At 32.7% G+C, this 25,731-nt stretch overlaps 2 protein-coding genes across 5 annotated transcripts in view; one reads left to right on the forward strand and one right to left on the reverse strand.

Annotated features, from left to right (window-relative positions):
• LOC145968000 (uncharacterized) overlaps positions 1-25,731 on the forward strand; it is a 227,849-nt gene that overhangs the window by 120,216 nt on the left and 81,902 nt on the right. The window lies entirely within an intron of this gene.
• LOC145968288 (putative exonuclease GOR) lies at positions 223-4,780 on the reverse strand. Its single transcript, XM_083093664.1, has 3 exons — positions 4,732-4,780; positions 4,327-4,566; positions 223-1,319 (listed from the first exon to the last, which is right to left on the reverse strand). Exons 1-3 carry the CDS (start codon positions 4,778-4,780, stop codon positions 223-225), a joined length of 1,386 nt encoding a protein of 461 aa, XP_082949790.1.

Genomic DNA, 25,731 nt, shown 5'->3' on the forward strand with positions numbered 1-25,731 from the left:
ATATAAAATATGTACATACGCGAATATAAAAATACCGAAAGGAGAATTTCAATAATTTTCCGATAACTTTATCTCTCTAACAATAATTAAAAATTGATCAAAAACTCCTTAGTCAAACATGATTATTGTTAGAAAGATAAAGTTAAAGGTTAAGAGTTTTAAGACATCAGAATAACAGAAATTATTTTTTTACACAGATTTTTTTTAGTTGCGACGTGATTTTTACTTCTTTTTACTTATATAATGGAGCGCCAGATCCAAAGTGGCCTGGGCATCCTCAAAAGAATCATGCGTATTCTCTTGTATATTTCGTTTAAGCAATCTCCGCGTCAAAGCCCTTAATCCTAAGGTATAGGGGAATCCTCTAGGATCGGGGATAAGAGCAGTCGTGTCCACAACTTTTTCATGGAATATGCGCAACGCTCTAAAATCACTTGCCAAATTGTGACCGATTACTATTGTCTCGGCGCTGATGAAAGTTAGCAATTTTCCTTGGACTTGTTCGAGGGTCAGGGTGCTTTTTTGTTCCATGTGCTCTTCTGTAATACCGCTAAATCTTGTGTTGTAGTCTAAGATTTGGCTATTTGGTTTTACAAAGTCATTGCACACTATCTTGCCTTCCAGATTGATTACAGTGATTCTGGTAAGCTCAAAGCCGTGTTCTGTGTAACACATTTCACAATCCAAGGCACAGATTCTGTATTTATTATTACAATAATTGAGAGGTAGTGTTCGAACATACCCCTTCAATGGTCCATTGAGTCCGGGTGTCAAGCCGATCGACACATGCACCCCTGTCTCGCAACCGGTCGAAAATTCCAAGCCCTTGCAACAAGTCCAATATTTCCGATTCATCTCGCCGTTGGTCCTTCCATCGAATAATTTCCCCCAATGATAGATGCAACGCTGTTTATACAATTTGCCTGTGCTATCAATAGAAAGTGGCTGATGACACCTTGCGCATTCTCTTTTCCGCTGCTGCGACGAGGAATCGTATTTCTCCGCGCTTTCTGCATTTTTTCGCTCATGTTCAGAACTATCGGCTAAACTATCATTACAATTACCGCTCTGTGTCTTCTTTTCTTCGTTATTATCATCTAGTATGTTAGTATTTATAAAGCAGAATGCAGAATTGTTGTCAGTCGGATATGGTGTATAGTCTATCATCGCACAGCCTGGATGATTAGGACTTTCCACTGGAAATCCGCGTTTCTTTAAATCATCCGACGACAGTATATGTTTCTTCAGTGTATTATACCAATAATCGCCGGTCAATAAAGATACAATTTGCCGCACGCTCCCCTTATCCAGTTGGAAGTCTGTATATCACAAGGAAAAACAAATGTAATAAGTTTATTCGATTGAATTTTTTTATTGCTCAAGTTGTTCGCACACTACACATGCATGCAAATCTGGCCTTCTTTCTATCCTTCTTTCTTTCATTTCTTTTATTACTATATCATTTAGCTAATGAAAAGGACTAGATTTGTTATATTCGGCGTATATATAACTAAATGGGGGAAAGGTTAAAATTTTCTTTATATACATTTTGATAATTTAATATGAAAGAAATGAATTCTCGCGTGAAATTTTGAAAAGTTAAAATCGATAAGCCATCTTTATATTTTTGATTTTTTCGAGACAAGGTGAGAGACAAAAAAATCGCGAAGAAATTCATTCATACGCTAATGACATTTTTATGAAAGTTTGTAATAGAAGAGAAACAGTTGGTCGCAAGGCATAATTACACCTTTTTGAGATAGAATAATAAAATATAAAATATAAAAGTAAAGTCAACAAGAGGCACTTACTTTCGTTAACGCTATCGACAAAAAACGAATGCGATATATATTTTTTGATCAACCGTTTCGGTCCCGCTTTCGCCATAAACATTTAAATGTTTCACATACTTCTACTATTGTACATATACAGGGTGTCCCATTTTAATGTCCCACCCCAAATAACTTTCTTATTTTTAATTTTAGAAAAAGATGTTTCAGACAAAAGTTGTATGGTTTCAAGGGGGACATAAGATGGTGTCATTAGTTTGACATTGAATAGTTACTTGAATGTCATTTTTTCTTTCGAAACAATATATTACTACTGTTCTATCACGGTAACTCAAACACATAAATCAAGAAATTTATTCAACATCTATTCTTTAAAAAATATGAGATATGCTTCCAGAAAAAGATGCAGAAGGAAAGATAATAGAAAAAATAGTATGTCAAATACAAATTTTTAAAATGAACAAGGAAAAGAGTGCTTTACATCCTGAATATAAATTATCTGTTTATTACATATCATTTTTATAGCTTATTTTAAACAATTATCTTAAAATTATTGTGAAATTGTTAATGAAATTATTAATTTAAACAAACAGAGAAAAAGAGAGAGAAAGAGAGAGATTTTTATATATAACTTTTGAAGATATAAAAGTTTCTAAATTTTATATTAATTTTTAATTTAAAAAATGTAATAGTAACAGAATTATAAATTTTTATACAAATCTGGTTCGAGATATAATTTTTTTCTCTTCTACTTATATTTTTTCACGTCAGATTATATGCCTTCCCTCTGAAATTGGCTGTTTCAAATCAATTAATTTTTTCGTGCGACATGATTTATTAACTACTTTTACAGTGCTTTCGCATCATCACTTTTATTTGCAGAATAACGAGATAAATGAAAAATGAGCAATATATATATTTAGATTATATAATCTTTTCTAGTTTTTCATAATCGCAGATTAACTTTTATATTATCCATACAAATAAATACATTTTAATTTTTAAACAAAATCCTTGATTTGTATGCTTATCAGAGAATACAATTTTAGAATATTTAAAAAGCATGAAAAGTAAAAAAAAATGTTAAGTGATTATAAATCGGACAATGGGTTACGCGTCATGATTCATATGTCTTTTATATATGTATATTTCTTATCTATATCTGTATATGAATTTCATTCCAAAAAAACGTGGATAAACATAAGAGAAAATCGAATTTTTGTTTATCTTAATGATCTATTTACTCTCACCCACGAATGTCAACTATAACTCACCTCTTAATTACACTGCTTTCTTCTAGACATTAGGCTCTAATGTATTAACGTGAGATCGATTTATGATAGAATATTTTTTTACTTAATGATAACTATTGATCTTTTGAAGTATATTAATTGATCTTTTGATTCGATTAGATTATCTCCGCATTAATATCCATATTATATTTCTATAATATTTAGCGGCATGGTATCTAACTCGAACATTTATAATTAATTATGTATAAAATAAATCTCTTTATTGTCTAAATTTACAATTATTAGTTTTCATATGAAATATATATTATAAATTCTTAAAAGACAATGGGACGACGAAAATATAATTGACCTTAGTTTGAAAAAAAAACGATGTATCTTTTATATTGGATCTTAATTATAAAAACTTAAGAATTCCCTTTAGAGTTGTTTTAGTGTTCTTTTCTAGAAAAATTTATTTTAAGAACGCGAATCTATGGTTTATATGCGTGAATTTAAGATTTCGTTGATATTTACGTCACGAAAAATTCACGATATGAAGAAAATGTGCGACTATCAAGAGAAAAAAATCCGCCAATGAAAGAAAGAAGGAAAGTTAGAGGCGATGCTATGCCGCTATATTCTACATGCAACATAACATGTGCATAAAAAAAGCTCGCTACCAGAGTATAATTCATAGATTTACACAAGTGACAAATTTTAAGCGATTTATTATGTTTCGCGTTGTATCATTAAATTAACGAAATGGTTTGAATTAAAAATAGAGCAAGATCTTTGACTGTTATAGCATAATTATTACAGTCTGTTCATGATTTAAAATAATTAAGAGCGCTTTTAATCGAAAATGTTAATTATAAATAATTAAGAGCTTATTTAATCATAAACATTTTAATGTATTAAAAGCTAATTCTCTTTATAATTTTATGTAAGAAAAGTAATCTTCGCTGAATTTGTTTTTTTACTTATATAAATAAAATAATCATATATTAAATATTATTATTAGCATTGATAACTAAAACTATAAAACTATAAAAAAACTATAGTTATAAAAAAAGGAAATTTTATTATATAGTTTTATCACAAACAATATCGCTTCTAGCAAAAACAATAAACATATTCAACATATTCTTTATCATTAAACAAGATTACTGATCTTTTTTCGAAGCGACTTCGTGAATACTTGAATCCTCATATGATCAATGTAATAAATTATCGTTGAAATTACACTATTGGTTATGCGAGCTGAGAATACAATTTTTAATTTTCTTATTTGTTTAATTACATACCTTCGACATTGCTTGCAACGCATTTGCCATTGCTGGAGAAGCTCACATCGCTGATAAAGTTATGTCCTCTACCATAAAACCCCGGATGAGCAGGAGCTAGATAGACATTTCTGTTCCTATTTCTGTTGAGCAATGTACGTTTTCCATTACGAAACGTAGTAGAGTATCTTGGTGGCTCTTGCGCTATCGGTATATAATTCAATGGTGGTGCTGTTGGTATCCATGTCGATTGAACCGGATCTGAAACAACAAACATAAATTTTAAAAAATTAATACTTTACACATGAATAAATATGATTTCGATGAACATTTCCATTACTAAAGACTCGAACACTTCAATACTTTGACCTTTTTATAATAAAGGTAGGGAAAAAAATAATAATCTTTTGCGACTTGTGTACTTACATTGTTGTAATGTATTATAATGATGATATAGAGGCTGAACGTTACACATCTTTCTCAAGTTTCTGCTACGTTAAAAAGTTTCAAGTCAAATTGATATCTAAGAACGAATTCTGAGAACTGATTCGAATTGAACAAGAAAACGAAGTGAAACTCGCTAGCCTTTTCGGGAACTTAAATAGTTTCACAGAGTTTCCCAAAAAGAACGAGAGGTGATGAGAGGGGATAGTTTTGAATGGTCAGATGCCGCCCAAAACTCCCACTCATCCCCACTCCCATGCTTTCGATGCTGCTGTTGGGCCCAACTTCTTAATTTAAAGGAAACTTAATAAACTGAAGACTTGTTAAGACGACGACGAATCATCCCACTAGTCTCTCTTGGCTTGCACCCCACCCACTATTATTTTGCTTCTCATAAAATTTCGAAATTCCGAACCAAAAAGTAGTGGGAGTAGAAAGATTAAAAATGGCAGTAGAGGGGAAAGTGAAATGAAGGAGGTAAGGAATTTTTCGTTGATAGTAGAAAAAAATGATGGTAAACGAGAATATTTCCATTGGTAAAAAGAAGAAAATAATATAATAATTTTCAAAATGCTAGAGTTTTTTGTTATAATTAAATTAATGCTTTTTGAATAAATTCGATGCTTATTAAGGACAATAAATAAAGAGAAAAAAAATGACTGAATGTGTCTGTGAAGCTGGCACGACAATCTACGAATTTCAAAAAAATACTATTAATTTAATATTATTAAATATTATTAATTTTTGGAATATCGATCTGAAATTGCAAATATAGGCTGAACTGTAGCAGAACTATCGGGAACTCTTGCTAAAAATAATAATATTCAACGCGTTTTGGTACTTTAGAGGGAAGAGTGTCGTGCTAGATTCGCGGTTAGCACATTTTTTCAATTTTGATTTTTTAATATAAGGAATGCGAAAATCTTTTTAATTTTTATCGGGAACTGTAGAACTATGAAAAGTGCTATCAGAACTCTTAGTATTTTTTTGAAATTCGTAGATTGTCGCGCCAGCTTCACAAACATCTGAAATATAATTTTTACAATCAATTATCAAATGATATAATGTTTGATTAAATATGTTTATATTTAATGTTATCGAATAAATGTATAAGATTCTCGATAAGATCATTTTTAAATTTGAAAAATTCGGCGAATCTGAAAAATTCCGCAATTAACAATTACATATTTTTTCTTAAAATCAACAATGTTTTTTCTTTACACTAATTGATTCCTCCCATTATTTTGCATAAAAATATTAAGGTGATATAATCAAAAAATGAATATTTTACGAGATATTTTATGGTTTATGTAAAATTAAGAAATTATTTCAAGCCTCATAACTCGAAAAGTACTCAATAAAAAATACTTTATTATAGTGTTTTGGAAAGCACTCAAGATAAGTTACAGGAATATGTAATAAAAATATTATAATTAAATGTTTTTTTATTTAGTAACTTTCGAGTTACGAGGCTTGAAATAATTTTTTAATTTTACATAAACCGTAAAATATCTAGTAAAATATTCATTTTTCGATTATCCCACCTCAATACTTTTATTCCCAAAATAATGTGAGAAATCAATTGATGTAGAAAAAACACTTAACGTATTATAAAAGCATCGCCTTTCGTATAAAAATTCAAGAAGGCGTTGAATTAGTTAAATAGACAGGAAAACGCGCGCGATGCGAAGTATCTCGTAATTTAAAAAATATATGCAATTGAAAAAATAGTGTTAAAAATTAGCAAATTATTTTTTTCTAAAAGAAATCTTTTTTCCCAGAGAATAATATTCATTAATACAGATATCAAATTCTAAATTTATGAGATATTTAAAATAATATTACGTTCTGAAAATATTTCATTACTTTCCTCGAAATATGCGTCTTATAACGATGGTTTCCATCATTACGCATTACATATGTCATTACGCCTAAAGGGAGACTCAACAAATCGTCTTTTAACGATGGTTTCTATCACGCATCTATATCATTACGCTTAAAGAGAGACTCAACAAATCACATCATTTACTATTAATTGTTAGGTAAACTGATATGCATTGCAATTATCTGATTTTAATGTACTCGCATTAAGATAAGGAGAGAGGGAAGGATATTTGGAGTTTAAGGATTATTTCGATCAAAATTCTATTAATTTAATCGTTAATTAACTCAACCAACAGAATTGCTAACAGAATAGCAAATCAAACACATTTTAGAAAGAGAATATTATAAAGAGAAAGAAAGAAAAACTGATATATCGGCAAAAATATTGTTAGTAACATTGAAAGTTAATCGTCGATTAATCGGCGTTCGATCGAGATGGCCTGAGATTTAAGTTAAAACTAAACTGAGAATCACTATCGAATTCATTTTTTACTCTAATATATCTTTGTTAATTTCTCATAAATGTTTGAATAACAGTTTCGGAAGCAAAAAATATAATCAATTTGTTTCAATAATACACTGAGCTGGTTTATGCAAACTATTAGGTTCCCTTCAGAATTGTTCGACAGAATGCATGTGCTACAAATGCACAAATATGTTACACAAATATGTATCATCTTCAAATTGCGTACATATTGCACACGTTTCTTTCAAATTGCAATATAAAATTTCATCTGTGTGTTAGATATATTTATTGACGGATACATGACTAACTAAAATAAATTCTAAAACTGCTAATATCATAAATAATTTACAATTTTTGCCAAAATTATTATCAATATTTCGAATATACAGGGTGTCCCGGGTTCTTCCGTTCAAACTTTGGGAACTCATTCTACAAGTTGAAATAAGAAAAAGAGGTATGAAGTTTGGAAACGATTTATTACGAAGTTATCACAAATAACATGATATGGTCCCAGTGAATACTTTTGATGTTTACTCAAGATTACCTACTTTATAAATGGATTTTTAATGGATTTTTATCTATGGGGGACTATGGGGAATCTATGTAATTTTAAAAGATAAGGTTTACTGCACAGAGGTGATTTCACTTGAAGAACTAGTACAACGAATTACAAACTTCGTTGCTAAAATTCGACAAAACGCTCAGGAAATTTGTGATATAATAAGTTTCATAAAACATCGATGTGAAGCTTATATCAATGTACGAGGACAACACTTCGAAATTAGAGGATAAACACGTTTGACTCATTATTTTTGGTTTGTGAACATTTTTTTTCATAATTTCGTAATAAAGCTTTTCCAAGCAAACTTTATATAATATTTTTTTCTCATGTTAACTTGTAGAATGAGCTCCCAAAGTTTGAACGGAAAAACCCGGGATACTCTGTATATATATTAAAATATGTATAATAAAAACTCATATTTTAATCGATGTGAGTATATATTACAAAAAAACTTCCAAAAAAATATTTTAACCCTTTCTCACTCCGGCTTTCCCAAAAGAGAAAGTTTGATATGAAGACAGTTTTATAGGTTTGTGAGGGTGCTGATACCAAATTTATTATCAAAATTTACATTCAAAATGGCCCATTCAAGATGGCGGTCATAAAATGCTGAATTATCGATATTTGAAATATGAACTTGGATTTAATTTTTTTAAATTTATATTATATTTTGTCTGAATATACACACATACGCTCGATTCGCAGCATTATACACGTACTTTGTAATATAAGTTGCGTTAAATGATTTGTCAAATATGCTATTTCAATATGTCTCTAAAATGAGCAGACTTGATAATTCTCTCTCTCTCTCTCTCTCTCCCTCTCTCTCTCTCTCTCTCTCTCTCTCTCTCTCTCTCTCTCTCTCTCTTTCTCTCTCTCTCTCCCCCCCCTCTCCCTCTCTCTCTCTGTCTTGTCGACGGATCGAACACCTTGAGCAGGTACGCGGTGGAAATTAATTTCCTACGTCTCATGGCAGCGCAAGCTTGGAATCTGTTTAATCAGTACCAGTAACCTCGCTTGATAAGGCATTAAGAGCTGTAGACCAAATTAAGCTATTATGTTTGTTAATTAAGGGTTTTGCTGTCTCAGAAAGCTTCGGAAAATGGTGAGTCTCTGAGATACTATCGGCTTCTATTACAGCCGCGGGAATTACTCCTGTTCAGAGCGTCAAATCATCTCAATAAATCAATATTTTATTTTATAGCACGTAACTTTTATTTTCCAACGATATCTTTAATCCTTGATGATTTTCCGGTTCATATTTGTTATGAAAAAAAAAGAGAAAAAAAGTCACTCTGAAATTCATACGCAATGATGCGTTTTAAAATCTGTTTTGAAATCTCTAATTTGGAATGACATAAAATTTGTTGTACGTGTATACTTTTTTATCCAGTGGACAGGGCATAAATTAAACTCGAACAATTCCCTGCCATCGAGATTAAATTAAATCACGTGAAATTTATGCGTACGCATATCACGTAATCGAATACATATATTTTTGGATTACGATCTTCCATCCTTCTCTTCGTCATATATCCGGAAGGTATCCTTGGGATAAAACTCGACGCGAGAAGAAAATCCTTCATATAAAAATTCATTGCTTCGTTGTAGAGACGAAACTAAGTAACGAGGTGGGAGTGGATTCTGAACAGCGCGTACACGCGGTGATAGAAGTCGAAAAACGTAATTTCTTGCCTCCGAAATTGCCGAGAAAGGGGGAAAAAGTAGGACATGAATTTATGTATATACTCTACACCTCGGGAGAGAAGGAGTTTACTCTATTCAGACACTATACTACTTTTTTGTTTGTTCCCAAACTTTCTCATTCGCTTTATTGCACTTGAAGTAAATATCTAGAAAATTACGTCTTTGATTTTTATGCATGTGACATGTACTACTTTCTCGTAACAAATATGATAATTACATTAATAACTTGACACGGTAATATAATGTATCGTGAATGCAGTCGCAGATTTAAAATATAAGCAGAATGAACGAACTAGAAGTTCTAAAAACTGAATAATTAACACAGGCAGATGCGAAATGTACGTGAAATTGTTAAAGTAAAACAAGAATTCATTAGAATTAAATTATCATGTTTAATGTAAACTATAGTACATGTATGCGAATAAATCAATATAAAAAATTTATATTTTATAAGGGTTTTATAACTGGAATCACACAAGAGACGAGACAATGTGCGTCAAAAAATTGGAAATTTTCGAAAACTTAAAACTTTGTCTTGATCTTGAGTGAATCTTTGTAGCAAAAATCTCATCTTATATTGTTCTGCCTTATTTTATTAATAATTTTTATCTAATATTGAATTGCTGTTTAAAATGAAAAATATTTAATATATTCTTTATAATATAATATAAAATATTTTTACTATTTATGTCATTCGTTTATTTTCCACAAAACACGATGTATTAAATTAAATCGCAATTTATTTTACGAAAAGGCAATTGCGTACAATAATAGAGGACATAAACGTGGCTCATATGCACAATCAGAGAACTGCATAAATGTTGTATGCAAAGTTTCGTACAATTAAATAATTGTAAAATTTTATATTGTTTATTTTGTTTACTGTATTAAATTTACTATATCAATTCACGTTAACTTAAATGTTTTTATTTATTAAATAAAATTTTTTAAATTTGTATATAATATGTATTTTTTATTTTTTCTCATCTAATTTATTAATATACTTATTTTATTTTAGTTTTTTTTAATCAATAATCTTGACAAGACCAATAATCTCTCTTGACAATCTTAATCTTGTTATTACTTTGACAATTAATTAAAAATTTAATCTTGTCTCAAATTTCAAGACAAAACAATGTCAAGACTTATTGTTAGTATCTCGTGCAACCCTATTCATAATATTTTATAACAAAACGTAAAAGAATTTGTAGCATCAATGACAATAAAGTTTCTGATACTTCTATTCATAGTTATAATAAAATCAACGAAGTTGATTGAAAAAATCGATAAGGCTCTGAATATTACTAAATAAAACAATAAAACTGGGTTAATAAAAGTCGAGCACGAGAATGAAAATAGCACGGAAATAAAATAAAATTCTGAATGGTTATCAGGAAAATTTATATTAATAATATGATATAAAATCAACATAATTTCTTAAAGAAAGATTAAGAAATGACTTTTTAATTTATATTTATGAATAAAATATAAAAATATCAATTCAAATATAGACGTAACATGTATGCAGACTGTTGTTACTTATTTAGAATTCGTCTAGTAATGCAGACTTTTTTCGCATCGTTTTCAGTTCGCATTTTCCTCACGACTATTGGACGTTCCATAAAATGCAATAGCTCTTTGTCGTTGCACCCACGTCCAACTTAAATTTATCCGCAAAGACAAGCGTCGAGACGTGCTATCGACTACTCCGTTCGCTGTGCATGTTAACGTCATCCCGGTAGAATCTCTCTCATATAACGCCATGGAATAAACGCCGCGCCTTACATTCGCTTTAGCGTAAAATACAACGGGTACGGACAATCTCGTTACTTGGTTCCGCGCGAAGAGTTATTCTTCGTTGACGATCGCGTCAGACGTCTGTGTAAACCCGGATGCATATTTAACCAGGTATGGAATTCAGCGTAACTCTCGGCCGAGTACGACGCGACGTTAATTACATATCCGAGAGGTCTTCAGAAAGTTTAAATCACATGATTATGTACACCCGTGGTGTATTAAATATTAACGATTTAGCTCTTATGTGACGTGCGTAAACTATTGTCGAGTCAATTTCTCGTCGCAGGTTGGGGTTTCTCAAAGGTCGTAAAGTAAATTAGCCATTTCTTAAATTATGTATATAAACTGAATAACTTTAATTAAATTTCTTGTTGAATTAAGATGATTAGATTCCTATGTACATCCGTGGTTCGTCATTTCATTAGAGATATAGAAGTAAAAAATAATAGCAATGCAATATTGTGAAATTAAGTTTGCACGAGATATCATGGCAAGTCTTGATATTGTCTTGGCCTGAAATTCGAGGCAAGATCAAGACAAGATTTTTAATTAGTTCTCATGTAAATTTATAATTAGTTATCAAGATTAAGATTGTGAAGTTTATTGGCTCTGTCAAGATTAATGGTTTTTAAAAAAAGTTAATATATACAGGGTGCCCCAGATCACCCGTACACCCCTTTTAAAATGAAAATAAATGGCTTTTATCAAAAATCGCGAACAATTTTTAAGTAAATCGAGTACGCTCTATCAAATGGTGATATTTTCAACTTTTGATTCCGACCGGAAATACGCCATCCGGATCGGAAGTTGAATTTTTTTACGGGAACATGATACTTTTTATTACAGATTCAAATTATACGTGAAAAAAATAAGAAACTTTTGTATCAACCGTTTTTTCTGAAAGTGCCTCTGTCAATCTTAAAATTGAAGTTCATTATTTCATCACAGTTACTTTCAAGGTCAATTTTAAGATTGATAGAGGCACTGTTAGAAAAAACATTTCATACAAAAGTTTCTTATTTTTTCACGTACAATTCGAATCTGTAATAAAAAGTACCATGTTCCCCTAAAAGAATTCAACTTCCGATCCGGATAGCGTATTTCCGGTCGGAATCAAAAGTTGAAAATATTACCATTTGATAGAGCGTACCCGATTTACTTAAAAATTGTTCGCAATTTTTGATAAAACCATTTATTTTCATTTTGAAAGGGGTGTACGGGTGGTCTGGGACACCCTGTATATATATATATATATATATATATATATATATATATATATATATATATATATATATATATATATATATATATATATATAATATGTTATTTATTTTGTGTATTAATTGTTGCGAAATTTGTTAATATAAACGTTTTTATTTATTAAATAAAATTTTTGATTAACAAATTTCGCAATAATTAATACACAAAATACAGTATTAATACAGTTTGTGTAACATAGTAATTTTTTCTCATCTTACAATTTACACACACACACACACACACACACACACGCGCGCGCGCACACGCACACGCACACGCACACGCACACGCACACGCACACGCACGCACGCACGCACGCACGCACGCACGCACGCACGCACGCACACACACACACACACACACACACACACACACACACACACACACACACATGTATGTGTGTAAATTGTAAGATGAGAAAAAATTACTATATATATATATATATATATATATATATATATATATATATATATATATATATATATATATACTATATATATATACTATATATTTACATATATATATATATATATATATATATGTAAATTGTAAGATGAGAAAAAATTACTATGTTACACAAACTATTAATACTGTATTTTGTGTATTAATTATTGCGAAATTTGTTAATCAAAAATTTTATTTAATAAATAAAAACGTTTATATTAACAAATTTCGCAACACTTAATACACAAAATAAATAACATTGTGTACAATTATTTAGCCACACAAAACTTGACATACAACACATGTATGCATCCGATTGTGAACCATCTGCATCATGCATGGTATGCAACTGCCTTTTAAATAATTTTATATATATATATATATATATATATATATATATATATATATATAATATTTTATACTCCTCCAACGCTGAATTAGACAGATATTCACGCGAAACCGAAAATCTAAGAAAGCGCTAAGACATTCCTTGTATTTCTTCTAGCCCGTTTTTATGGCCAGACTTAGGGAGGCCGAACGACGCATCGAAGAATGTAACGGCAAAACGACAGTCAAATCTTCGACTTATTTTACGGGTCTTTTCCCGCACACCCTCTTACTCGCTCTAATTTCTAATCTCGATATTCTAATCTCGATATTCTAATCTCGATATTCTAATCGGTTCGAAAGAATGTCTAATAATTAAGCGAGAATAGTTGATTAATTTGCGAAGACGTGAGAATTCGCTTGCGACAAGCATGGTCGATGCGATCGATAATCGGCTTAGGCCGCTCTTACTTTACTTCTCGATCTAACGCTCCTAACATACGCGAGCCTTTTCGAAATTCGGCAGTCTCGTATTTTGCCGTAATTTATCACGTACCGCGACACACTCACACACACGACAAATCTCACAAATTAAGCACGAATCATACAATGAAATACGCGCGACAGAAAGACGTAAAGATACTCACTCACAAATTCACGAAACGCAACACTCACACACACACGCTAATTACCACACGAAAATCGCACGAGGATCGATTGCGGGGATGTCTTACGCGGTTTCGACAACTCCTTACTCGACCGCACGGATAGCGAACGCATTCCTCGCGATTTACCGCGCACGTGGTCGATATTCGAGAGCCGGTTACTACGCGTTTTGCGACATCCCGAATCTGAGAGAGAGACGAACGGTCCCCTATCGATTTATGCCGACGTTATGATCGTCCTCGACGCCTCGGTCGCTTGTCTCCGGTCGCCCGAAACTCACCAAAATCGAAATCTTAGACAAGGCCCTCGCGAAAACGACACACGAAAATGGCGACGGCGACAGAACGGCCGGGTAACGGACGGAATCGCGCACATGGCTCACAAAATAAAGATGGGCAACCTCACCGATACTCGCTCCTTCTTCAAGGAGATGATCCTCGGCTCCATCCTCCCTGTCTTCGGCAACACCGATAATCTAACACGCGAAAACGACACACCGAAAACAACTAGTTTAGACGAGCGCCAGCGTCAGAGTGGATTTCGCGATCCAGAGTCGATATCGGCATCAATCTTGCGCGCAGGGGTGCGCGGGTGCGTGGCCAATCGCGCCGCTACACGATAAATTTCGCGGCGCCTCGCGACAACGCCGTATCGAGAATTGTAACGGCCCCGATAATTTAAATCTTGCTAAATGCTTGGCGCTCCTTTCTCGACGGCCTTGTCCGGCCGATCTTTTGCCTACGTCCCCGAAGGATAGCGACGACCCGGGCCCCATAATCTGGGGCCTAGAAAGCTGCTTTTGGCGTGTTCGTCCTCCTCTTTCTGGGGTGTATGGCACTCGATTTCTGAGGCTGCCCTGTTATCCTCAGGCGTTACTTTCGACGTGTAAAACCGCTGCTGGTGTCGTAGCGCCGTTTCGACTGTCGGAAAAGGTTCCTCCTTGTTCTCTTTTCGGTCGAGAAAAGTCGCTTGAGGTGCCCAATGTACAGTATTGTTACAATAACAAAAAAAATAATAATTAGAAATATATAATAAAATATATAATAAATATATAATAAAATAATATAATAAAATATATATAATAAAATATAATATATAATATATAAATAAAATATATATAATAAAATAAATATATAAAATATATAATGAATGACACGAATGACACAAGTAATAATTTTAAAAATTATTATATATTATAAAGATTATATTAAATATTATTTTATAAATAATTGTTAAGTTAGATAAAAATTGTTAGTAAAATCGAGAAAATATAAAAAGAGATTTCTGCTACATACAAGATCGAGACAAGATTTAAGTTTTCGAAAATTTTCGATACCAATGCAATATTATCTTGTTTCAAGTCTTGTGCAATCCTAAATATAACAAATACACCACCTCTCGACATAACTTAACGCACTCGTTTAATAAATATTTACTAAAAAGTATCTCGTACTTCTCGTACGAAAAATTTCCGGAAAAGTTCTTTGCCAGATACTCGATTTCGTTTTATAGACTTGCAGTAAAATGTTGGGCGTCGTCTCGGCCGCTCTGTTCGCGAATCGCTCCACGTTCTTATGCACGATTTCACGGCGGGAAGAATCGTAAATTGTTCGTGCGCGGTACAAAATGATCGATTCTTCCGCACGATCGATCCGAATTCGAAAGCGCCCAAGACGCGGCCGGATAATCCAGTTTCGAGAGATGGATCGCGCGAGTACATCGCCCATCTACATATCCCGGACGTAGAAACGGGAAGAAGGATAAAAGGATTCTCTCGAGCCGAGGGACGAAAATTCTGCCCTGTAATAATCGCGAATCGACGATAGCGATCTGCGGATCGTTCTCGAGATGCTTTCCACGAAAATTTCCGCGAGCGTTTTCTCCCCGAGTCGGGTTGTGACCGAAAACCATGTCGGGCAAAGCGCCAGAAAGTCGACGATTTAGCAAATACGTTGTTTCTTCTGGATTCGTATCGTGCATTACAAACGAATTATGCTCGACGACAAAGTACAGCGTTCGAAGTAACACTGAATTAAAAAAAAAATTAATATTCTGTCGCGTCGTATTAAGAAAAAATTCTTCACTTTGTAAGTAATGTTTATCGATTATAAATTATTATCATTTATAAATTATTTATAGTTTATCGTTTATAAATTATTTTTATTATCAATATCTGTTGCAAGATAAGTCTTCTCTCGATTATATATATTCGAAAAGATATAATTATTAATTAAAATTTAAATTTGTTATTCTTGAATTTGATGCAAAATTTGCTTTTGGCATTTTATCGATAAATTTCATCGCAGGTTTTAACGGGGTCTCTCTTTTGTGTGCTCTTCTCCTCAAAGATAAAGCTTCAAAAGGGATTTGCTAATTTCTAAAAGCTTTCTACGGTGCACGACGTAAGCCTGATCAAAGCTCTCGCCATTTTGAGTCCTATCGACAATTTAGTGTCGTGGTCGCTCGATGCGCCGCCGCCTGAATATTTTAGGGCCCGTTCGATCTACACACAGCAAACTAACGTAAACTAAGTATAGTAAACGTTTCAACCCTCACCGTGTGTCAGAAGTTTGATTAACATGATCGTATGCTATTGCTTAAAGGCAGATTGGCAAAAGTGATTTTAATTTTAAGTGATGTTAAGTGCTTACAAAACTTGGCGGCTTATCGAAAATTGATATAAATTTTTCATACATCATTTCGTTCTTACTTTTCGTTTTTCTTTAATAAAGAGATTCGAATTTGATTTATTTTCGAATTGATTAACGTAATTATTATTATTATTATTATAATGAATCTGCAACAAACAAATATTTTTTTTTTTAAATTACGATTATGTGTTTTTTTTTATATCAATTGATTTCTTTCATAAATATTGAAATAAGATGATCGAGGAATGAATATTTGACAAAATGTTTCATAGTTTATGTAAAATTTTGTCAAATTAAAATATAAAATATTTCATAAATTATTCAATTTTTGGTCATCTTACTCTAATAATTTCTTACGCTAAACATTTCAAGAAATCGATTTATAAAAAAGTATTAAAGTGTTTTAAATTTTTAAATTAAAAACCATTAAAAAAATAAACATAATTATGAAATCTCTGAAGCGCCTTCATCCATAGGAAAATTATTACTAGCATATTATGGCCTTTTTAATACAGTACAATTTTCATAATTACAATATTTTTATATCTCTAAAAATAACGATGATATCCCAAGTGGACAAAGTTATTACTTCAAGAGCATGGATTTTTTATTATCAATAGAAAATAATTATTATAATGCATAATTATTATAGTGAGTCTTATCTAATTTTTGATCTTGCATTTCTTTTATTGTCGTTTATTTTTCAAATTTATTAAAGTTTTTTGCGGCGATGAACACATTTTAACATTTAATATTATTGCGCCAAGAATTAATAAATAATCATGGAACGCGCGAGATCGCGATGGTCGCGTTTTCGCGAAAGTAATCGTGTGAAAAAGTGCCAGAGAAAAATAACCTTTTCAGTTTATTCTCGACGATCTGAGCTTGCAGTTTTTCAGTATCCCCATTTCCGTGTTGCTTGGTTACATTCTCTACCAACCATGCAAACTATTACAGTTAGTTGAGTCTGACAAAGAACTTGATGGATCGTGCGTAATTGAAATTACTGCATTACTCGCTCGGGAAAGGATGAACGGGTAACACGATTAGCCCTTTTTTTTAATCTAACTCGCAATACTTTGAAGAATCGAAATGCTTAAAGTTTATTATGCAGCGCGGAATTTCAGATATTCCCCCGTTTGTTCAGCTTATTTCCGTAGTTCATCTCTTGCCTTCATTTTTCCAGTCGAATTTCGACGTTTGATGCATTGGATGGATCAAGGGAAAAGTAGAGTCGAGAAGTAACTGAGTACAAAGAAAATTTTACATTTATATTATGATATAAAGTAATATGTATATATGAGCGCATTTGTGAATGCGAGAGCCAATGTGAATCGAATGGATGCGCGAGGGAAAACGAGGCAACACGAGTCGGTCCTCCCTCTTGTGTACCTCTGCGCGTGCAACACAAATTTCCCACCCTATCCGCTATGTAAATTTACGCGAGTTTGTTATCGCGAGTCGTTCGACTTTGCGTCCATTCCCTCGTTGGTTTTCCCTACTTTCCTTCCCTTTGACTTCCCTCCTCCTTTCATTTTACAGAGCTTGAGCTTTTAATGTACCAGGCGACCCGAATAGAAGGCACACGAAGCCATTCCGTCGTAAATACAGCGAGTAGCGTGCTTTTCAGGAGAGAACCAGTAGTGCCTCTCGCTTCAACAATCGAAACGGCACTTTGTCTGGCACTTTGAGCGTCACGATCGAAAATTAACTACATACGTGCCATCCGAGACAATTCGACTCTGACCTCCAATGAATTGCTAGCCGCAGAAGACGTGAATCGGCCAGTGATATCTGAAAGAATAGTCGCGATAAAGCTTAGGATTAACTTGTAGGGTGAATGGGATCCCGTCTCTGGAAACATTTTATTTTTTCATACCATCTTGGGACAAGAAAAAGAGAGAGTAACCAACCGAGGAATTCCGATGTTCTGGAGGTAATGGGAATTAACGAGTATTAATTCTCCTCCTTAATTGTCCTCGAACAGGATGTTACCTAGTAGTTAGTGCAGTAATTCCCATTTAAGCAATGTTCGTTAATCTTTTGGTTCACCGCGAAACTTTGCGAATACCTAGACCTTATAGGGGAAAAACCTCTGGAGTAGTTGGCGTACGAATAATATTATTTAGTTAAGTCGGGTACACGAGATGAACATTAGTAGTGATTCGACGGTTTGTTTAATTTGTATATATAATTAAGCGAATAAATATTTAATATTCAACCAAGAGATGCTCGGTTCATTGGCAGGTATAAATATCACGTGTATACACCCGATACGTTATGATAGAACGATCATTGTTAAGCAAATATTTTGTTGCGATGTAATTATGGAAACCTTTCGTGACGTAATGTATTAATATGGAAACCCTTAACAAGTAATTTTTGATCCTCGATTTCATTCACCGGTCATTGTATTGTTACATTTACTCCGAAAGTTTCATCTCATTGTCGTGAATTTATCTCGGATCAAGCGCACCTTACACACTTGTGATAATATTATCTCAGGCTCACGTTCTCGAAATCATTATTAATGACTTTACCCGCTGGTAGACGCCTTTTTACGTAGCACTAGGAGCGAAAATAGCGCAGACGGGCAATATCCGCGCCATGCTCGCGCACATTTTAATGAAAGCTTGCTAGATAAAAAAAAGAGGGAGAGAACTCCCCCGGGGGTACACGTCGAGTCATCGATAAGTTGAAGGTTTACTTTATTTTCGACTCTCCAGTAGCGTGCTTAAAAGCTTTTTTATTCCCGAGTGAATAATTGATCGTGTATTGATCCCCCTTCGCTAAGGGAGAGGTATTAAACGAGACGCATGCAAGAGCGAATAAAAGACGCGAGGAGTCTGCTGGAAACATACACAGTGTTAAAAAGCGCCGGGAGCTTTTTTACACAATTCTGTACCGACCGGAAAGTAAAACGACGGCTCTTATGTCAAGGCGTATTTCTCTTTGTAAGTGGATGGGAAGTGCCTCCTGCAGCGGACTCTCTTGGCGCGAATCGCTTCTTCTTCTTCTGCCTCTTCTTCCTCTTGTCGCCGAGAAATACTGTGCATCGTAATACTTGGGAAGACGCGTACCATCGTGAGAAAATGTTATTTCAAATCGAAAACGTCAACGCTACATCGGTCGCGCTGATTCTCTTACATTCCTTTGCTGAATAGGGCGGGAAGATTTCTCTCGGGCTGCAGTTCTTTAGTGACACCGGTCGTGCATTTTTCCCGACAAAGATACATTTTTATCTGCTGCACAGGGTGTAAATATGAATCCATTTCATCTCTCTCTTTAATGCTTTACATATATCCGCCATCCATAAAATTGGACATTTTGAGATGTACATTTGTCTTTATTCACGACTTGAATTGTATATTTATCTTAGTGAGAAGTTAATAATATTATAAGTTGTAAACATGGAAATTTTTATACTTTCGAGAGAGAAATAAAAGTTATACATTTCGATATTTTCCATATAAATTTTTTACCTCATTTTACATATTTTCTCTTGTGTTAATCGTCCAAGTGGCACATTTTTCTTGGAGATTTGCTGCTATTATTGACACAAAAAAAGAAGCAGAATGCGCTCGAATTAGAATATTGAATGAGATTTTCTGTTTATCTCGCCGGAAATGTTAGTATATCGTGTAAAGTACAATTCAAAAATTATGTACCATCGTCTATCTTCTTAAAATTCCGAAGCATTACACAAGATCTGTAACAAATGCACTCGATATTTCCTTCTTCATAAAGAAACGAAGGAATTTTGACAGAGCGTTTTCTTCGTGCACGTCTACATAAAACATGTTTATTTTTCCCGATATGCTTTCAGTGAAATGTGTCTAATGTCAGTGGCAGACGCGCGCGTTGCTTCGATAATATATTGGTATAGATAAGATTCAAACTAACCAAATGATAATTTATTGGTATAGATAAGATTTAAACTAAACCAAATGAAAATATATTGATATAGATAAGATTCAAATTAAACCAAATGAAAAATAAAATCAAAATTCCTATGTCGTTGGATTTTGTAACTTCTCATCTTTTCTCTGCTGATTTAGAATTTATAATTATAAATAACGCATTAATTATCCTTTTTGGCGATTTAAAATATTAGAATTTTTCTCTGTAGTTTTGCACAATTGCGTGCAAATATGAACCGAGTAACACTTGCGAATGTATTGTATTCTAATTTATTTATTTTTGTATATTTTCTATTTATTTATTTTGTATATTTTATAGTGTTGCATGAAAAAATATATATGTATATTTTTCGTATCTTTTCCGAGCGTTTTTAAGAAAATAAACTGTGAAAATTTAGTATCAAAATAGAAATAGAAACCTACAATATTTTTTTACTATTATATTCCTAGGAAATTTCATTTCATATAATACACGTTTAATCGTGCTAGCAATTCTCGTTACGTGCTTACGTCTATATCTATATCAATTAGAGAATAAACCTCTTTATTTTTTAATTATATTGAAAAGTCCGTCTTATTCAGCCTCGTATATTTTTAGCAATTTTCCTCTCTCTCGAGGCGGTTTGTTTTCATTTTCGATAGAGTGTAAGAAGCTGCATTGAAAAAAAAATGGGTATCCAATAACTACGAGAGAGCACGCTCTATCTTTTTGAAAGTTATCGAAGGATAAGAGAAACACAATTTCGAAAGCCCTATGCATTTTGACGCGACAGCACGTCGCATTGTTTCGTGTCGCGCTTTTTTGACATGCCTCGCGTCCCGAACGCGATGAAACGATGCTGCTGCTCGTTCCTCTGTTTAATCCATCCGAGGTGCGCGCAGGAAAATTGAACTACGCGTGAGAGGAAATCATTGACGCGAACGTCGAGAGAAATTACTTCCGTGCCGCCAACGCGTGAAATGACGAAGGAAACGAGAGTTCGCCGATCGACTCGGGCCGCCAATAAAAATAGAATATCGCTTTTTATTCCTTACTCGGAGCCGCGATTAATAATCGGTCGCGCACGCATTCGACGGCGGGGGTTGGTTGGGGGGTGGGGGTGGGGGTGGGGTGCGGTCCTGATTAAATCCGTTGGGAGAAGTGTGTCGTTATTATCCGGCGGATAATAAGTGATAACAATTTGTACGCGCTGTCAGGTCGAGTCTATCAATTTTAAATGCGGTCTGCTACTGACAAGAGAATGGCTGTGTCGGCGATTGCGCAGCAATTAATTCGATCTTTAGATTGATGTATATGTGTATGAATAATAGGTCATATCAAGTGCAATATATGTATATTCGATCGGAATCTGGTAAAATGTATTAATTAATTTCGCTGCAGATTAATTTAACAAATATTCTAGCCGATGGGGATGTTTACAATAGTTGATTTCATGTGTATGTTGGTATAGATGATTGGCTGTGCATTTTAGCGATATTTGGTTAGATATTATAACATTTGCAATATTTGAAGATTGAAATTTGTTTGTGAAAGCTGATATAATTTTGAATATTAATTGCTGATTGTGTGTATATGGTAAAGGTTTTTAATTGTGGGGAAATTTCTTTGCAGAAATAAAATCTATCATATTTACAAGACATTAAACGTGTGAAAGTATTTCTCTAGATGCGTGCAAAGCTTCATGTTTAGAAAATTTTTTATGTAACACACATATTCAATTAATTACATATTATTTGCAATATATTTTAATTAGAAAATTTCATTAATTTCAAGAATGTGTGGTATCTTTGTTTATTAGCATAATAAATGTAATAATTATTTAATTGTCTACAATGAAAGTTTTATTAGAGCTTTGATGATATCAACAAATTAGAGAACAAAAATCCGACTGTATTGAATTATATCGATGAGTTTCAGCAGAATGATTGTTCGAGAAATCTTGAATAACGTTTCTCCTTTTTATTTAAGAAGAATCTTCAATTATCTATGGAATATAATAGATATCTAGAAAATTGTTTTCACATACACTTGCCAATTTTTGTAAATATATAAATATTTAATTAATTATATCTTATTAATTATATTTTATTTGTACGATATATTTTAATTTGCAAATTTCATTAATTCCAGGATCCATGTACCTTTATTTGTTAGCATAATAAAATAATAATCATTTAATATACGCATAATAAATATAATAATCATTTAATATAATCATAATTATCCAAAGAAAATTTTTTTATTAGAGCTTTAATAACATCAGCAAATTAAAGAAGAAAAATCCGAATGTATTCAAATATATTCGATAAGCTTTAGCAGAATGACTGTTCCAGGATTTGAAAAAATTTAGAAGAAGAGACTATAATTAGAATCTTCTATTATCTACGCCATCTATCATATCTAGAAAATTGTTTTCATACATTTATCTCCCTCTTGTAGATACAACGCGATGGGCTTTTTTTAATGAAGAAATATGTGATACAAATTTTTTTATATATATTTTTTACTATATAACTCGATGATTAATATTTAAAACTATATATATCAACTTCTAGAAATAATATTATTGAGGGGAAATTAAATTATATCGGAGCATATAGAGTGTACTCATACTTTTCGGCGCGTTCATTATTATACCCGGCTGGAAAATATCCATTAACCCCGACTATGTAGATAATGATCAATAACAATTTATACGCGCGTTGTCCCGACGTATCAAGCTTAAAACTCGCGCTGTCGATAAAGTACGTTTATATAGGCGCTTATTTTCAATTAGTTCGTAAATTGCGCGCGCGTTCCGTGTGATGTTACTATTTTTCTGTGACTACAGGCAATTATTATTGCCATCATTTGCCACGAAATCGCGTTACACCAGCAGAGACTGCGTAACTGACGCAGTTGCTCGTTGAAAATACAGAAGTGTAGATTGAGGTACACATACATATAAACGCTAAATCGATCGGCGTTATTTTTTTTTGGGGAATATCCATTAATTCCCAACAATGTGTAAATGATAATCGGTAATTATTCACGCGTATGTTCTCTCTCTCTGATAATATTCGGATGCGATGCGTCTCGTCTTGAATTTTAAATGCAACGCGTCACATATGAACGCGCACAAAACGCATCATCGAAATCCGCGAATAAATATCTTTCGGTTAATTGTTGCATGAATAAAACGGAATATTAGTTTACTGCGCCGCGAAATTTCAATCATTAATACTTTGCGTATAAATATTGCGATATATTTCGCAGAATTTATTAGTACTCATTTTATACGGAAGAATAGTAGTAAAAATATCTTTCAGAAACGCGCACTAAAAATATCAAAATTGTAACGTTTGGTTGACGTTTTTATATTTTGAGCGCAAAAGAGAGAGATAACTTTTTGGTGAAGTAGCAATGTTATTACATTAGCTTCATAATCTGACTCCACTTTTAGCTGCAAAAGGAAGTTTGTCCGATCTCGTTACACGAATTTTAATCGATTCATAAACGAGACTTATAAAGTTTGAGATAGTTTTCTTTTTCTATAAGCTACTTAGGGGAATAATAAAATAATAATAAATCATAATTATTTAGTGTGATGTAAAATTTTCATTTTGATATGTAACATTAATTATCTTTAAAATTTTCATTTTTCTCCCGAAATAAGAATAATAAAATTACTTGATCGTTTATGAATAAAAATTTGCGTATATAAAATATATATATATATATATATATATATATATATATATATACAATATTGTAATATATATATATATATATATATATATATATATATATATTACAATAACATTAATAGTAATTTTTACATTTTTATTTTTTAATTTTGATTGTACTTTTGTGTTGTTTTCTAAGATTTGATTTCTTTTATTCTACTTTTTATAAAATTCGATTTTTTTATTATTTATTTTTCATCAAATTCGTTTCTTTAGATTATTTATTTTTTATTCTATTTTGTGTAAAATTCGATTTTTTATAAAATTGCGACCGATAATCGTGACGATTGCTTAATGTGCCAAGTGCAAAAAGCTAAAAGTCCGAATGATCCGTACTCATGCAACGGCAATAAGCGAGAGAGAAGGGAAATGACTGTACGACGCCCTGGCCGGTCGAGTTCTGAAAAGTTGGCATCGTTTCCAGATTTCAGTTGTTCTACAGAACGAGCACTACGAGGCGAGTTTCGTACAAGCTGCCTCGTAAGCAGCTCGAGCAGCACGTCTTCCGGTTTCCGTTACACTGGGAACCGAGACGAACATTGATCGAATCTAGCTGCAAATCTCAACTAGCCATTGGCCCTCTCGTCGACGCGAATGCGGTCAATTCAGCTTAGATTTCCTATTTCAATAGAACCTCTTATGCGATTTTGTACCTCGAGGAAAACTTGATGAATATCGCGGTAGCTTTGTACGTTTTTTTCTTTTTAAAGCTGTCTAATAATGCTATAAACGCTGCATATCTGTTACGGAATATTGAAAGCGAAATAGAAGCAGAATATTTAATATCGAGAATTTTTCTTCGCGGTTCCTGTCAATTGCATAATTCAACTCCCCGTGAATTATATATTATATTTAAAAATTTTATTTGACTTGTCGAAATATAAGTAATTTTTAGAATGCAAATATCACATGTGTATTTAACATTAATATCGGATAATTTGGCTCTGCGGTACGCGTTTATCAGATGTTGTAGTCTTTCGGTATAATTGGACGTTAAATTAATCTCGAACATCGTAAATCGTGCTTCATGCGGTTTCGTAAACGCACATTAATGTACAATTAGATTCGGGAGAAGTTTCGTACGAACACAGTAGTTGCGAAACGTAATCGTTCGCATGTGTCATGAAAGTTGGGATGATTTAATTAGTGTGGCAATCAAATGGACATTATTGTAATTGTGATTGCGAGGAAACGAAATATTCCTGCGTGTATTTCTATGTAAAACCGTCTTTTGCAATAAATAACAAGGATATTTTTCGTATTCCTGTTTCCTTCAAGTCATTACCTTTTAACGATTTCTGATCGTTATATTTGCAATAGACAATATTATATATTTTTGACAAAATAGGATATTTTAATATTCACCGATATAAATATTTGCTGTTATTTATTTTAACAAATACGTTTTTGTATTATTTATATAGGAATGAACCTGGAAAAAAGTACGAGTAGTTTAAAAAAATTTCAAAGTAAATATAAGGATAACAAAATTTTTAATAAATTTAACGACATTGCGCATATTTTAGGGTCACTATAATTGTTGCAAACAGTCATTATTCTCCAACTCCCCTG

Source organism: Camponotus vicinus, unplaced genomic scaffold, assembly GCF_025532165.1.
Source record: "Camponotus vicinus isolate PSW18456_S1 unplaced genomic scaffold, iyCamVici1.0 SCAF_3, whole genome shotgun sequence".
In the NCBI taxonomy this organism is placed as follows: Eukaryota; Metazoa; Arthropoda; class Insecta; order Hymenoptera; family Formicidae; genus Camponotus; species Camponotus vicinus.

What these genes read in the sequence shown, in the direction of transcription:
- LOC145968288 (XM_083093664.1), bottom strand. Translation starts at nt 4,780, where the DNA reads ATGTGTAACGTTCAGCCTCTATATCATCATTATAATACATTACAACAA. An exon ending in TTATAATACATTACAACAAT is followed by an intron (nt 4,567 to 4,731) that starts GTAAGTACACAA and finishes TTGTTGTTTCAG; the next exon opens with ATCCGGTTCAATCGACATGG. An exon ending in CGTTGCAAGCAATGTCGAAG is followed by an intron (nt 1,320 to 4,326) that starts GTATGTAATTAA and finishes TGTGATATACAG; the next exon opens with ACTTCCAACTGGATAAGGGG.